Source organism: Mugil cephalus, chromosome 20 (assembly GCF_022458985.1).
Source record: "Mugil cephalus isolate CIBA_MC_2020 chromosome 20, CIBA_Mcephalus_1.1, whole genome shotgun sequence".
Lineage (NCBI taxonomy): Eukaryota > Metazoa > Chordata > Actinopteri > Mugiliformes > Mugilidae > Mugil > Mugil cephalus.
In genome coordinates, this window is record NC_061789.1 from 19,188,199 (window position 1) to 19,204,683 (window position 16,485).

At 43.1% G+C, this 16,485-nt stretch overlaps 1 protein-coding gene across 4 annotated transcripts in view; it reads right to left on the reverse strand.

Moving 5' to 3' along the window:
• Positions 1-11,529: 11,529 nt before the first annotated feature.
• The window catches only part of LOC124998494 (speckle type BTB/POZ protein), a 73,332-nt gene continuing 68,376 nt past the window's right edge, over positions 11,530-16,485 (reverse strand). For all 4 annotated transcript variants that reach the window (XM_047572943.1, XM_047572942.1, XM_047572945.1 and 1 more), the window contains 3 exons: positions 16,242-16,364; positions 14,742-14,884; positions 11,530-12,569 (listed from right to left, as the gene is read on the reverse strand). In XM_047572943.1, the coding sequence (XP_047428899.1) occupies positions 12,425-12,569; positions 14,742-14,884; positions 16,242-16,364 (411 nt within the window). In that variant the 3' untranslated portion in view covers positions 11,530-12,424. The remainder of the gene's footprint in view (positions 12,570-14,741; positions 14,885-16,241; positions 16,365-16,485) is intronic.

Consider the following 16,485-nt stretch of genomic DNA (forward strand, 5'->3'; position numbering starts at 1 on the left):
ACGGCTCGGTTGCGGGGGGGAAAGGTAGCCGACTGCGGAGGGGGAAAGGACGCTGAAGGAGAGACCGGCTCGAAGGAGGGGTGAGAGCGGGAGGGTGAGAGAACGGCAGCGTTAGAGGGATGAGTGCAATGCAAAGGAAGGTGTTAAGAACAGAAAGCGAGGGGGGAAATTGGATTGAGAATATCAGAGGCGAGAGGGAAGCAATGTCAGACATCTCCTCGGGGGATCTGCTCGGTTGAAAGCTGCAACTCAAAGCGGCAGAAAGAGTTAACGGTTTGAAACTTAACAACCTCAAAAGACATGAATCATGCAACATGACGTCAAGGAGCGGAGACAGTACGATCAAGTTTCACAACCCAACTGGTCTGTGATGCTTTAAATCACAGCACGGCACAGCAAAAAAAAAAAAAAAACACAGACACAAAAGGTCTAATGTCCAATTTGCCCACGCTAGGGGTATGGCTCTACAGATGGCAGTGTCGGTCTGTATCTTTACTGGACGGGTGGCCTTGAAGTTTTGTGCAGATGTCCAGCGCTCAGAGGATGAAAAGCTCCGGTGATCCCCTGACTTTTTCTCTCGTGCCACCAGCAGCTCAAATGTCGATTTGTCAAATGCTAAATGAACATGGGAAACATCTCAAATGCAAGACTAGCGCGGCAGAGCTTTGCATGCTCACATTAGCATATGGCCCAACACGCTGCTGTGAAAGCCTGAAATGGTTGCATCACTCTTTAACCAAAGATTCGTTGACATTTTTATGCGCTAAGCCGTCAAACTCTAAAGTTGTGCGGCGCGGTTTTAGAGGACATACCAAACAGAGTTAGTGATTTTAACAGCTCGTAGCAGCTCCACGTCTATGTGACGCTGAGGGACTAGTTTTATTTATCCATTTAAAATTAGTTACTAGAGGAGGGAGTTTAAATGTTTTACAGTCAATGACAGTCATATCAACTTGTAACTACCATCAGCTCTTGTTTACCAGCATTCTTTGCAGGACCTTTCACATCTTTAGTGTTCGAGAAATTGCAATGACAAAATGTTTATTCACTCCAGACTGTGATTTGTGAAAGACGTTGTCTTGTTAAATTTTTCTTATTAGATTGCTTTTCAGTTTGTAGCAATGCGATCATCCTGTTACTTAATTTTTCCTTTTTTTTTTCTCTTTTATACGGGTAGAAATGTGGTCAAAAGTACACCCCAAATTATTTCTAATAATGCAGTTGGAGGATATAATTTGCATGAGGGAATCCAATTTTTCTTGAATAGGAAAAAAAAATTGCCTGCTATTAAGGCTGTATTAGTCGTCTCTTCAGCTGAAAAAAAAATACAGCTGAATAAAACAAGTTCATTCAGTGCCCCCTGCTTGTCAAAACACAGTCTGGAGTAATGAAAAAAAAAATAAAAATTGCTTAGAGAAGTGGAGGTCAAGGTAGGTAAGGCTGAATGACGATACTTACGAAGTGAATGAGCATTAATCAAAAAAAAAAAGAAAAAAAAAGCAATAATAAAATATTCAGATATGGAGAATAGCTGTTCCCAGCTGCTATGATAGAATTTGTGTTGCCTGAGACCACTGCTGTCACAGTTACCTTGAAAAAGTAATCCCATTACTGATTACGCCTTTAAAAAGTAACTTTTTAAAGATGGTAAATGTTACTTTACTGATGACTTGATTTTAAAAGTAGCTAAGTTAGATTACAAACTACCTTATTAGTTACATGCAGCAGCTGCCAACACCCCACCAAAATAAAATACTTTGATCAAAAATGCAGCTTTTCCTCTGCAACATACTGCCCGACCAACTTTCCCCAACTTACTGGTCTTGCTCTAAAGTCTTGACTTAGAGACCCCCCACCCCCACACAGGGGAGGTGAACCTCTGACCCTTCAGCCTCCAAACTGCACATCTAACCACTACTCCAATAGTGGGATTTCCAGCTCGAAAACGCTCATTTCTCTCCTCCCTCCATTGTTGTTTACGTTTGTGTCTATGCACAGTATTACCATTGACTCTATATACATTGGGCATTACCAAGCAACCTCCAGGTCTGAGCAATGAAGACCATGTGGAAGCGCAAAACACTGCAGTGTTTGGCTGGTTCCAAAAGGAAGCAAATCCCCATAGACCCACATGTTCTATACATCAATATTAAACATGTTACCAGCCTGGTTCAATAAATGTTTTTTTATCTCAATGGTTTATTTCACTGTTCATGACAACTGTATGGTGGTGAATTATTATTATTATTTTTAACTCATTTGTTTATTTTTTATTAAGGTTAAAAATTCTGCATAATTAAGGGTGTTCACGCTTTCAGTGACCGCTCGGCAGTAGCCTGAGCTAAGAGGTAGAGGACATTGATACATATCTATGGGTAGAGGAGGAGTTGAGTGGGTGGGTGTCAACACCGAACACGACCCCCACGTCCATATTTGGAGTATCCACGTGTGGGTGGAGTAAAGCTCATCGAACATGGCGACCGCGAGCTCCACCCACTTTGGGCTTCATTTTCAAAGTTCACAAGTCAGTGGGTGTTACATGTGAAAATGTGACTTATGTGACATCACTCCTCAAGGCACAAGAAAAAAACTAAAATATAAAATAGGAAAAATAGTAATGCACAGTAACTTGGAGAAGTACTTTAATCTGATTGCTGGTTTGGAAATAATATGCGTTAGATTACGTGTTAGTGGAAAAAAGTAGTCAGATTAGCATCTGACTAGCATCACTGCCTGAGACTATAACTAGTGCCAGAGTCTTATGTAGGCGGACCATAATCCTGCAGCATGTTGCAGACTGACTAGACAAGCGAAATCTTACAAAGACACCCAGCCTCAGAGTTAAAGTTCCCCTCTAGAAATGACAGATACCTCCTCTTCACGTTTTTCCTAACAGTCTCCCAAAATGCTGAGAGTAATTATACAGTGGATGTTTGTACCAGTCAAAGAGTTTGATGCAACAAACAGACTGGGAAGTGTGAGGAAGAGAGATGAAACAGGAGAGAGATTAAAAGAGTGTATGTCTGCTCTCTCCCATCTATACCTCTTTTTGGTAGCAGATACTCAGAGCGAGCAGAGTTTATCAGGTCTGCCGTAGAAGACTGATGATGTGGGTTTTTGGAAGCCAGTACCAATTCATCCCAAATGTTGCAAGCTTGCTTCCTTGTGAATCTTGTTCTTGGCAGGAAGTAACATCATCTGGACGAACATCCGGACCCCCGAGGACACAGAGGAGGTTTTTTTAACACCTGGTCAGATAATTTGCTCCGTGGTAAGGTTGATTTTTCACATATTTGCTGTTCAGAAGAGGAAGAAGGAAATGAACACCTGCTCACGACGATGATGATTCAAATGTCAGATTCCTGACTATTGAAACTAAAACAATGAGCTGAAAAACACTTCAACAAGCAAGTAAGATTAAAACAATATTGCTATTTGCCCTTTGGGCCAGTATTTCAGGGCTTTTAGTGTAACTGAAGGTATCTGAGTGTTCCATGCACCATCAACCAGTTTATGTTCAAAATGTTTAAAATAACAACACTTTGTTTAATGCATTTTCTTATCACACAGTAGCTAGTTAGCTTGCTAATTGATGGGGTATGACAAGGCGTTTCCAATCATTTGCTCTTGATGTGGACTGTTTGCCTGTGTGCAAACAAACCTGCTCAAATGTGAAGATTCCAGTTTATGCAAATGTCCGCTTACAGTGCAAGATTATCTACATTTATATAAAGATAAATGAATGTGGAAGAAAACGTCTTCCTCAGCTGCCTCGCCCCCTCCGCCTGTTTTGTTCTCTGCACTCGTGTAGCCAAAGTGCTTTTGGGTTTGATCACAGCTTTCAGGCTGAGAAAGAACTGGCCGCGGGTCTGTTGGCTGAAAACACCACCAAGACTCTCCACAAAGTCCAAGCGTGATGTTCTTTTTGTATGAAACATGTTTTCAAATCAAATGCGATCCACGCAGTATTGATCGCGTGGGAGGGAGATCATATGTTGTAAACCCGTATATGAGCATGGGCATGAATGAAGATCTCCTCTCCTCCCTTCATTCCAGTGGCAGGCGAGGTAAAAGGCTAAATAAATAAGACATGGCTGCGGAGGTCGCCGAGCCGTGACCTTTCGGCCCATTTGCTCCGGGAGCGCAGGAGTGCAGCCTCAGCTAGCCGCTCCCCTGAACTCCGGAGGGCAAATTTTAATCAGCGCTGTGCCAATGGTCGAGGCAGTGCATCATGCTTAACGAGGCTAAAAGAGGGCTCTCATTTACCCATGCGCAGGTAATAAATGGACCACAGTGCTCATAAGGCAACCATGTTTCCCCTTTTCCTGTGATGTCCTTCAGCATCTCTCCTCGCTCAGCCTCTTAGTACAGACGTCATCCTGCCTCACAGATTTTCTCTGTCAGAGCTCACACTGTTATTTTTTTCCCCTCTAATGTTTACTCTTAACTCTCGGGCGCAGTTTTTCTTTTATTTTGTGCACAGCAATTCCAGTGTTACTGCAAACATTTATCTGCACAAAGCCTCTATCAGTTGGTCATATATTTGTTTTACGTGGAGTTTTTTAGGCTATTGGGTACACCTCCTCAATCTATTGCCATCCAAGACCACTGCCCTGCTCCAAATCCTACCTCTAATCCAAACCTTTTTTCGGTGCTCACCAGTTACCTCACAGACCTGCAAGCATGGCAAAGACTTCCTCTTCTTCCTATTTATTGTTTTCCTTGTCTATTATTTTTTACACTTACTGTGTGAAAGGCAAATGGTTCCTCAGAGACATTAAAGCTCGACTCTACTTAGGCCCCCATTTATTTCTCATCCGTCCCTCCTCCCATTATGCCGTATATCCTCTGCCCTATTTTGACAGGATTAATACTCAAGTGGGAAATGGGTAATAAAATATTTCCCCTGCTACTTAGTAACTGAGCTAATAATTCCGGATGGAAGTTGAACCGTTGGTAAAGAGTACACAAGGTAAATTTAGAAAAGGGTATTTAGCAGGAAAAATATACGACCCAATTCACAGCAAGATTTTAGACAATTAGGTTTGGATAATAATTGTGGATGTCAATTACTGAGCTATGAGTTGTGTGTCCTGTGGCCTTAATGCCGTGCAGCCGTACCCGAAACCTGCCTCTTTGTCCTGATGAGTTCAACTCCATCACTCCTTGGCTCCACAGGTCTCATTACAGCCAGGCCAGCGGGGGAACGTTCTAATAAACAGATGAAGATGACACTCACACAGCCTCTGCATATACACACGCAACCTTGAAAAAGATTACACCAGGGGACGAGTACAAAATAAAAACCTTTCACTTGATTATTTCAGGTGAAATAAATAACAAACCCTCAGACACACTCTGGCTGCACCGGAGAAAAATAGCCACACAACACAGCATCCGCCATGCGCGCGCGAGCGAACGCGAGGCTACAGACGATGGCGCCCCTTATCGGGGGGGTTAAAAAAAAAAAGAACACACGGGCACAAATACGAACGGACCCTAGAATAATGAAACATGTACACCCATGCACCTTCCTCTGTTGCACTGTGCACAATAAGTCTTGCTTCATTAAAGCCAAATCTCATCCACTATCAGTTTACAACCACAGAAGTCGTTTGAACCGCCGGGGAAATACAATTCCATTCCGTTTCGGGGTTATCTTAATATATGAGCTTGTCTCCGCCACATTGGTCTGCGGTTATGAGCCAGGCAAACACCCACAACACTGCAATATTGCACAGGCACATTTACAGGACGGATTGGAGCACACAAAGCAATTAGCGGCTCATATATATATATATGTGTATGTGTGTGTGTGTGTGTGTGTGTGTGTAATTGTGTCCATGTGTGACTCAGCTCCCTTATCGACTCCTTCTTTTTTTTTCCTTTCGCTCTTTAATTTCTACATCCAGTGTTATTAGCAAACAGTTAATTGTAGACTGTGGTTTGTTTGTTCATGCCCTTCCTCTAATCCTGAAGACGATCTCTTAGAGTGGCGGATTCCTACTAAAATGGCAGCTAGTAACATTCCCAAGGTGGTGCAGCATCAAGGAGAACGAGCACCACTGCACCGCTGCCGCACTGCCAGAATAAATAGCTTTATGAGATTTAGCCCGCTAAGATATGATGAAGAAGGAGACACAAGACAAATGGTGTGCAAAGAAGACAAATCTCTCAACGCTGTCAATGTCTGAGGTGCTGTGGTCATCCATCCTCCATCGCTCCTTCATTCACTATCTGTCTGGCCCTATCCCACCTGTATGACACCCGATCACTCTTCATCCCTGTATCCATCTATTACCTCTGTCACCTCATCCTTCCATTTCTCTGCCCCAAGGCCTGAGCTCCCCTCGCCTGTCACGGATGATACTATCCGAGTGGATTACTTGGGATATCATGTGGGATATATGGTCAAATATCTCCTCACAAAGGTTATAATATACTTAATAATGAGGCTGTCTGGGGCAGTGTCGTTCTGGTAACTCCACGCGATGGCTGGATCTCACTTTCTTACTAGGTCACAGTCTAAAACAGGTTTATACTTTGTAAATAACAACTTTATTGATGAATATTTAAAGATGAATAAGGGATCCTTCAGATACAGGGGATTTGCACGATTTTCCCAACAAATAAATCCTCACACTGACCACTATACAAATTGAAGACATGGTTGTCAGGCAAAGAGGTGACGGGTATGTAACAGCTACGTAAGCCTCAATGGTGTCTTTATTAATTCTTCATTACTGATCTACAAGGCTACCACTGCTGAAGAAATCCTCATTAAATGTTGAGCAGCTACCTACATAATCACTCAACACTTTAAGCTGCTATAATCTGTATTTCCTTTAAACAGAGCCGTTTTGTGTCTTTAAGCTCCATTTTTTTTTCTCCTTCTCATCCTAAAACTTCACAGTTCTGAAGGACTTTCATCACTCTCATTAACCTTGTTTCTGGGGGAGCAGGTAGCAATTTTTAATGAGGCAAAGAACACATTAAACACTAGAGCCGCACCGAAGACACAAACACGTTCCGTGCTCTTTAATTCTTCACATTCTCCTGTCGTCAACAGGTGAAATAAATTAAAAGCGGTCTCCCTGAGACACTTAAGAGCCAAAATGACAAGAGCAGAAGAGAATTTACACCTACCGAATTAGCTGTAAGGTCGAGACTATAGTTTAGATGTGAATGCTGATGACATGGGTTTACATCGTCTTGTCCCAGTAGATTCCTTCCAGGCGTACCTGTACGGAATCCATTGTGCTACTAGCAGAGACCTATGGTGGACAACCTGCAGGAAAACAGTCGGTAAACAAAATAGTCTTTATGTGGCTTTCTTGACTTGTAGAATCTTTTCCTGTTAAACTGACAGATATCATATGACAAAGGTCATATTTATGACCATAAGACAACTGGAATAAAAACTGTCTCCTGCTATTGACTGCCACACAATTTGTTTTCTCCAATAAGTAATGGTGATTGTCCCTTAGAAGGAGCTGCATTTGAAAATAATAAATTAAATAACGTCGACTATTCAAGTGAAATTACTACCACGTGTAGTCGGTGTTCCTAGAGATTGTTAAGTTGGTGAAGAATGAACAGACTTCACAAAAAAAAAAACAACCCACTACCTCCATCCTCCCTTCCTCCCTCCCGAGCCCCCTTCCTCCCTCCCTCCCTCCTCCCTCCTGTCCTTCCTCCTCTCCTTCCAGGCAGTGCGGACCAGCAGGCATCAGTCTCAGCCTGGCTCTTCTTCCTCTTTAGTGGTGGCAGGCTGACACAGATGCAGAACTTGTCACAGGCATTCACAGCATTGACCTGCCACGCCTCGCTCTCCTTTCCCCCATAAAAGGAGGAGTGAATGATGGGGAGTCGAGACGGAGGGAGGGAGTGACAGACTCGTACAGCATGCATAACAACCGACTACGCCTCTCCACATGCTTCCCTCCATCTATCTCCCCCTGACTGTCTCATCTAAGGCCAATGGAGACGCACACACACACAAACACGCACGCACGCACGCACATCTTTACAAAGACACAGAAGGTTGGCTGCAAGCTGTTACCCAAGCTGACTATCAAAGCAAGGAAAAAAAATCACACCCTGATGCCTCAAAACTCCAGCTCACATGAAGAAGGTCACACTGACAGGCCGGCTCCAGTTAACAAAACCTCCTCCCATGTCAGGGACATTCCCAAAAAAGAGGAGTGCTGACGTGCACGCATGCTCTGGGAGGAACACATGCCTGCCGTGTTTCGATCTGACACACATGCACACACACACACACACACCTTGACCTTTACGGGCAGAATTCCTAACTCGGAAATATTGGTAGGGAGGCTTATTTTGAGGGTTTATGGGAATTATAAAGCGTAAATCCATTTCTCCCTGTTGGCCTTCAGCGTGATTCTATAGTCCGATATACATGCATCTCACTCCTGTATGTATCTGGGGCAGATATCAGAGGGGATGAAGGGGAAGAGGAAATATCGAGGAACACAAAGCGCTGGTAGATACAAAGAAATCCTTCCAGTGGCTAGAAAAGGCCAGTCTGAAGGAAAGCACAGAGGCTCTGCCGTGGCAGACACCTGCCTTGTTCCTCTGTCTGCTGCCACGACCAGACAGGATGAGCAAAGATGCCCCTGAGCTCAAATCGTGGAGTGTGTGATGCAACCGGAGAGGCACAGTGGCTGAGGCCAACGTCTGAATGACTCTTCATGTATTTATCAACAACTACAAATGTGCAGACATTTTGTAATAAATGCGAGTCAATATGATGTGACGATGTTTTAGAATCCAACTGCACTGTCCATCAAAATGGACAGCTGTCTTTGGACCATCTGGCAGCTCATTAAATTACACACGGCACGCAACAACACACTAACAGTCTGAGTAAAAACACACAAAAAAGAAACAAGGAGAAGGACGGAGCAATGCACATGATGATGAAGTTGTCTTTGTGACTTTGTGTTCATTTAGGTGTACAGTAGACTGATGAGTGGCTCATTGAGCATCCACTGATTATCAGTGAGTCACTAAAACTGTACATTAAAAAACCAGGAACACACAATTGCTACTGATATTACCTAAATCAACAATGTTTTGGTGACTATTATCCACGTTCACATCTTACTGCTACTCTTGAAATGTGGGTTAAGGAAGATGATGTACAATACGTTTTGCTTTGACTGGTCTCTATGACAGTATTATTACTTCTTCATTAATGAACTTCAATATCCAGGTTCATGAACAGCTGCACTCAAAAAAAATAACTTGTTTGTGGAATGCAATAAAATTATGGAAATAATTTCCACCTAAATAAAATGCTTTAATTTAGCAATAAACTGTTTTGTTGAGTGACCTAAATATAAATATGTTGGATCAACATGATGTACTTGCATTACTGTAAGATTACTTAATTACTAGGATTATGTCCAACTAGATTTGTTACGGTAAATGTAACATACTAACATAATTTTGTTGGGCCATTTGAACTTATATGATATGAGTTAATTTAATAGCCACTGTGACCTCATTGTTCCTTTCCCTTACTTCTAAAAGCAGGATCCCTCTCATCTTTTCAAGTGTCTCTGCAGGTAGGTAGGTAGGTAGGTAGGTAGGTAGGTGGGGCAGTAATTTACTTTGGCTCTTCTGGGCTTCAGTTCAACCTCTGGACATTCATGAGCCTCCTGTAGGTAGGTAGCAAGTTTGTACTTTTTTTAAAATTATATTATTATTATTTTTATTACTATTTTTAGCCTTAGCCTTTATTATTTAGCCTTTATTTAATTGAAAGGATTGGGGAGAGAGAGAGAGAGGGAAAGAGGGGGACATGGAAGTGCAGGATTTGGACTGGGGCCCACTTCACCTTCAACTGATATAAAGAGGGGCAGTCACCTACTGCTCTGGAGTTGTAAGCGGAAGTGATTTGCAATCTTAACCCATTAGAAATATGTTGTCTTAACAAAAATTTGTTTAGTTAATTTTAAATTGTTGCATTTTATGCTAAAACTACATGATTTAGAACTGTTCAACCACAAACCATGATTTTATATAATATGAGCTACATGTTAGACTTAGGTTGAGGTAACAGACACCCAGTTTGCTTTTGAGCTTTTGAGTGTGTTTGGTTCATGTCTCTCTCTTCAAGTCTGTAATCTCATAATGTATTTAATCTCATAAAAGTATATAATGATCCAAAATAACAAACAGCTCAACTGTTAATTACACTGCTAATATGCATGTAGCTAACAAATACAAAAAATGTAACTGAGCCATCAGTTCTACTAACATGTGCTCTGTTTTGTATCACAAATAATGGCCTTCTTTGTGTTTGATGAACCCCAGGACAATATCCCCAAAGATTTGTAGCCAGGGCTGGCTGTTTGATGAGGACTGATTTGCAGGGCTCAGGGATGAGCTTCCTTAAAGCCCGCTGGGCCTGAGCTTTGGTCAACACAAAGAAATCCTTGTTAAAATACTGTCCAGGAGAAAGGTCCAACTCTCTCTGAAGTGATTACAACCTATCCGTTCCCTAAGCAAGGCTACAGAGACTAAGTCAAACAGGCCTGCCACCATAAGTGAGAGCTGAGTCTACATACTACACAGCTGGGTATGAGCCCCTGTGATCAGACAAGGTCGACAGCATGTGCACAGGGGATTGAACTTTTAGCACAAGAGGATTAAGCTCCAAACTGAATTGTATTACTCAGACACAGTGATCTGGCTCCAAGCTGCAAGAAGCTGTGCATTAATGAGTTGGTAACTAGTGGATGTGGCCAAATTGCATAATGGGCCTGTTGAGATCTTGCACTAAGGACTGATCTGGGCTCTCTGATCGCAAGTGACCAGCTTTAGGTACGCGTGTTCAGACCCGGCGTTAACATGCGTCTCTAGATCCGATCAGTTTCACGGTCTGTGTGCAAATAAACTCCAACTTCATCTGGAACGCAGTACAATATTTTAACAGCAGCTGTCTCTAATGAATCTCTACCGCTGCTCCAGAACCAAGAGCAGTATTATGTGTGTGTGTCGTGACTTTGGCACACACGTCAAGTTATTAGTTATTGATCGCTATCCTGACGTTAGCATAACTCCAACCCTAAAAGTTTCTCTGCACCGTAATCTCTGGTAATAAAGGTACAGTAAACAAAGACACTGGTGATTGAGGAAATACGTAACTTAAACACTTAGTTGACAGCTACAAGGACAGAATATTTTAAAAGGCTACTCATATAATACATAACCTCATAATAATACACGGACATCACTTAGCTGTGACTTTTCCTTTTCAAGCCATCATTTATAATAGCGGCTGTGCTTTTTTGAAGCAGGAGCGCCTCTGTTGAGTATAAGCGGTCTTTAGTACGACCCAGGACGCTACCAAAAGAATGCGGACACACAAGACCCAAACCAGCTCCAAATGTGTCCAAATGCAGTCAGAGATCGGATCTCTGAAACGCAATGTCAATGTCTCCTGGGATCGTTCACACCTGTATGAAAATATCAAGGACAAAAAAGACACATGCCTGAGAAAATTCAAACCAGATGTATTTTACAGATTTAGAGGGCAAGACATCAGTCAGAGAATACGCTAAAGGTGAAGGTGTAAAGTTTTATTTTCTGAAGGAAGGCAGACACTGCTGTTTCATGATTTTTCTATTTTGTGCTAACGCTGTTGATCAATCATTTGATTACACAAATATTGTTACCGTTCATCACACTGCACGTCATACGGATCTGGCAGAAATTCATCCCAACTCTGAAATGAACCAAAGACAAATAGTTTAGGGCTACAACTGGCCCCAATTCATACAGGTTCCTCCTGGCCTGTACATAAAAACTGGTCAGATTCAAACCTTCCATACCACAGAAACGTTTGTGCCCTAGAAAACGATGCCAATACTATTTAAATCATCAACAATGGTTTTCTTCCCGGTTGGCTGATCCTCGTCTCTTGTCCTGTAATAAGCACAGTTTGGGCTTTAACACTGTACAAGACAATATGCCTGAAAATGACATTTTCAGTGACTTAGCATTGACTTTTCACTTTGAAGCCAGAAGATCAGTCCTTTACGTGAGTGACCTGCAGAATAAAGTCCCAGCCTTTCAAAATCATGATCAGAGGACACTGAATGTGCAAGGCTTTGGGCTCGCGATCCATAAATACTCAGGTTCAGATCTCATAAAGGTAAGAGAATCCAAACCTACAGAAATGTCTGGTACCTCCTCTATGGCATGAGTCCTGTCATCCATTGTTTTGCCCAGCTGGGTAGCTCCCCTCACTATGTCTACCCAAGCCCTGAGTGTCAGTGTCGGGCATCTCTGGATGCTACGGGAGCAAAAGGAGGACTGTAAGGGAGGAGCAGTGAGGTTGCTGATACAGACGGACACAGCGGGGTTTGGACAGGAGAGTCCCTCCAGATCACTAGGACTGTTTGAGCCGTTTTCTCGGGGGACCCAGGAAGGGGCACTGCGCTGAGGCCAGGGAGTGGTAGGCCTCAGCCACCAGGTGTGGGTGAGAGTTCACCATGGACTTCCAACCTGACGTCTCCATCACATCAGCTGCATGGCTGAGAGAAAGGAGTGGAAATGGAAGGGGCACAAAACAGAAGACAAGAAAAATAATATTTAGAGAGGAAAACTAGTGGACAAGCAAACACAGTACACAGAGAGAGTTTAGCAATATAAGACTCCATCTGTAGTGAAGTGCAACTCTGAGACTTTAAAGATTTGTCATACCAGATGGCAGAGCTGTTATTTACTTTACATTTTTTAAATATTTAACCCCAAACGTTAATTTAAAGATACATAACATCACATAAACAAAAGAAAACATTAGAATATCATAAAAAGTTGGGCATGTGATGAAAATGTCTGAGTCATAGTACTATTATTTCAGCAACTTATTCAGCTTAATTATATGTTAATTCCCCAGATGCAATAAATGTTACACAAATAAACTCTTTTAGCGAAATGAATTGCAAATAAAGATTTCAACACAGATTTGCTCTTTCCACTTTCCGATGGGTGCTATGATTACATGATGTCATCATCTCTCCCATACGTGAGCTTACACCAGCAGACCCTGCGGCAGTCCTCACCCTCGTGACACCCTCAGGGTGCAGGGCTGCACTATCACGCACACCGCTGTGTGGCCTTTAATGACATTTTTCATGTTTTATTGTGTGTAAATAAACAGCGTGCGTGCATCTTCACACGTGTTTATGTCCTCCTCTGCTCCTGGCACCGCAGTGTGTTTACGAGCGTGTCCGCGTGTGCGTGTGTGGTCATATGCCGCTCACACAGCAGCTCCAGACCCCCAGCCAACCTCTGACCCTATTCCCTGGAGGAAGTCAACCTCTGCTCACAGTAATGGCCAGTATGCTGAGGTTGAGGCAACAGGCCAGCGAAAGGGCACAAGGACAGAAGCCACAGCAGGAGAGGGAGGAGGGGGTATGGGCCGATGGAGAGGAGAATAAGACAGCAGCAGTGGCAAATAAATAAACAGGGAGGTGATGGAGAGCAATCAGAGACCACAGGGAGGGACAGGAGGAGGCTGTGAGAGGACGCAGAGCAGCGATGTTAAGGTAAGTTGAACTATGACCTTCCAAACGCAAAACACCACTTCTATGAACAGAAACACTACTGCCAAATAATCACTTGGTCTTAAATATTTTCACATTACTCACATTGCTTTTACACTTCCTACTTCCATTTGTTTTAAATAAATTTACTCAGGCTAAATTTAAAAAGTGGCAAAGCTCTTTTCTATAAACAACGCAGATAAAAGGGCGTCTGGGCGGCTTTGCTCTGCCACATCCCCGTTGAGGAGGAATAAATGAGACAGATATATAAAAAGGACTCCCATTGTCTCACCTAAAAGACTGTAAGCTGCTTGTAAAGACTGGTCTGGAAAGAGGTTGCGGTGTTACTGGTGGTAGGATTATTGGTTCCTCCGTGTCGCCTGTTTTCGATATTCGTCCTCCAAATTGATTTTTGTTTTGCTGCTCTTGTTGCTGTCGATTGTGTCCGCAGGAGGGTTGATAACGCTTTGCTGGCCAGGAGTCCCCTGTGGCCAATTTTCCCACAACCACAACAACGCTGTTGCAAATTAAACTGTCATAATGCCCATAACCACAATTAATGACTGGGATTAGGGGCAGAACTCTGCATTACTGAACACCTTTAGGCGCACAAGAGCTCTTAAGCACAGAACATGTAGAAGGGGGAGAGAAGAGAACGCATGTAGGAGGGAGGGAAATGGAGCCAAGGCAGGAACAAGGCCAGGAGAGGGAGTACAGAGAAGACAGAGGAATGAACAAAGGGATGGAAAATGTGTCTGGCTGTGAGACAGAGGACTCAGAAAACACAGGGAAGGTAATGAGCAATTTAGGTAGTGACTGAGAGAAAAACCTTTTGTTTCAGCTGGATCAATCACCTCTCCGCGGACATAAATAGCAGTCATTGATGCTAATAGGGCCCATCTTACCTAAACAGGCAGCCTGCAACATGATTAGCATCAGCAGCTGAGGTTTATTGCTCAATGGACCAATATGATACGGCTGCAAAATAGTGTAATGTGGGGATTGAAGTGCATTTCCCTGGGAGACAAAAATTGCACCCAGTGAAAATTAATAGCTTTTCGTTGACTTAAAGCTGAGAGTGTGAGTGGGAAAAAAAAAAAAAGTGCGCATAAGCGTGGAGGAAGATGGATAATCTCGGCGTCTCGGCCTGCGACTCACTAGTTGATGAAGTCCACGGCCTGCGTTTTGAGTTGGTCGGCGCTGTGCAGGTCGGCGAGGATCAGGATCTCCGCGGCGTTCTCCACCGACAGACCCGTGCACAGAGCGTCCTCGCACATCACCTTCAGCCTCTCCAGAGCGTACTGCCAATGACAGAGAGAGAGAGAGAGAGAGCGGAAACAGCAGGTAAACTAAATTACTTAAACAGCGCTGCCACCAACAACTGTTGCCGCACTGTGTAATGATACAGAAACACAGAATTACTCCACCGCAGCGGCAACGAGGCTTAAATTGAATAAGAGGAAAATACGGCGAAGGTGAGGAAAAGTGGCAGTTATGCAGACAGAGAAGGGAGTAGTGATGAGATAGGGATTACGCTGCGAGAGAAATTATTTTCATTGATTCGGATTACAAAATTGCTAGGTACAATAATAACCTTCTCCTGTGTTCACATGCACTTCAGAGTATATGCTAATAATGATCTAGGCATGTCGATTTAAATGAACTTTCACTTTTCATGCAAAAAAGGGAGGGAAGCAATGAAGGCTAATGTCACACCAGCTTTGAGACCGCACTTGGAGAGTTAAAAGCTAAAATTTTCTCAGTAACAATGCTGATACTGTATGTAGCCGGCGTGATACTGAGCAAATTCCCTATCTGAGTTGAGCAGGTTAGCATGTCAAAAACACAAATTCCATCTGAGGCTGATATAGAAAAGCAAGTGACAGTGCCACAGCAGATGAAAAGTCTGGAATTTAATCTAATTCATCCTGTGGGAGACGAGTCTGAACCAAAGTTCAGAGAAACCCATGCAAGCAACAAAAAGGTCAGGGAATTATCAAAGTCGCTGGCTTATATTGTCTATGGACCATGAGTATCTGCACAGGATTGTGTGCAAAACTGCCCCAAAGATATTTTACTGGAAGCATGGAGAATCTGACCCTGCAGTGGCACTGGATGAAAAATCTAAAAGCTCCAAATCTGCTAATGACAACTGAGCAAACAGAACAGATATGTTCTTCACTTAAAAGGTGGAATGATTGACAGATCAACATTCTTACACTTGGGATTTTCAAGCTAAGCACAGAGCAGCTATAGTTACAGTGACTAAGTGTTATTGTCATGCGGTATATACATGAAAGGCGGAATCTGTGCTGTTTTGAAAGAACATTTCCTTTATTCATGTGTAACTGGCTGCTCCAGTGAAAACACAACAGGATGGACCTGCTGTGAGTCGTTCGCTGGATGAAATGCCAGTGAAGCTCTTTAATTAGCAGCAAAACCCGAACAAAGAGAATGACAGGAGCTTTATTTTTCACTATAAAACTGGGTGTGATTGTACAAGTACATGGTGTGCTGAGGGATAGAGGAGCATTTGGTGCTTGTCAGGTGTATTTTTGGGTATATCATCACACGTACTGGCTTTTGCGTAAATGCTCATAGTAACAGGTGGAAATGCACGCGCACACACACACACACACACACACACACTCTCTGTACCTTGTCAGCTGCAGCCAGCAGGTCATCAGCCATCTTGTCCAGGTTGGGGGCCTTGCCTGTGTAGATGAAGCACATCATCTCTTTGAAGACATCTGGCTCCACGTCATTTATCTCCACACGGTTCTGAACGGGTGGAGAGGACACGAGAGGAGAATACACACAGGGTTTAACGGAATAAAAGGCAGGAGAAGAAAAGGACGAAAGCTTTGACAATCGTTCAAAACTATGCGCGGCACGTGAATAT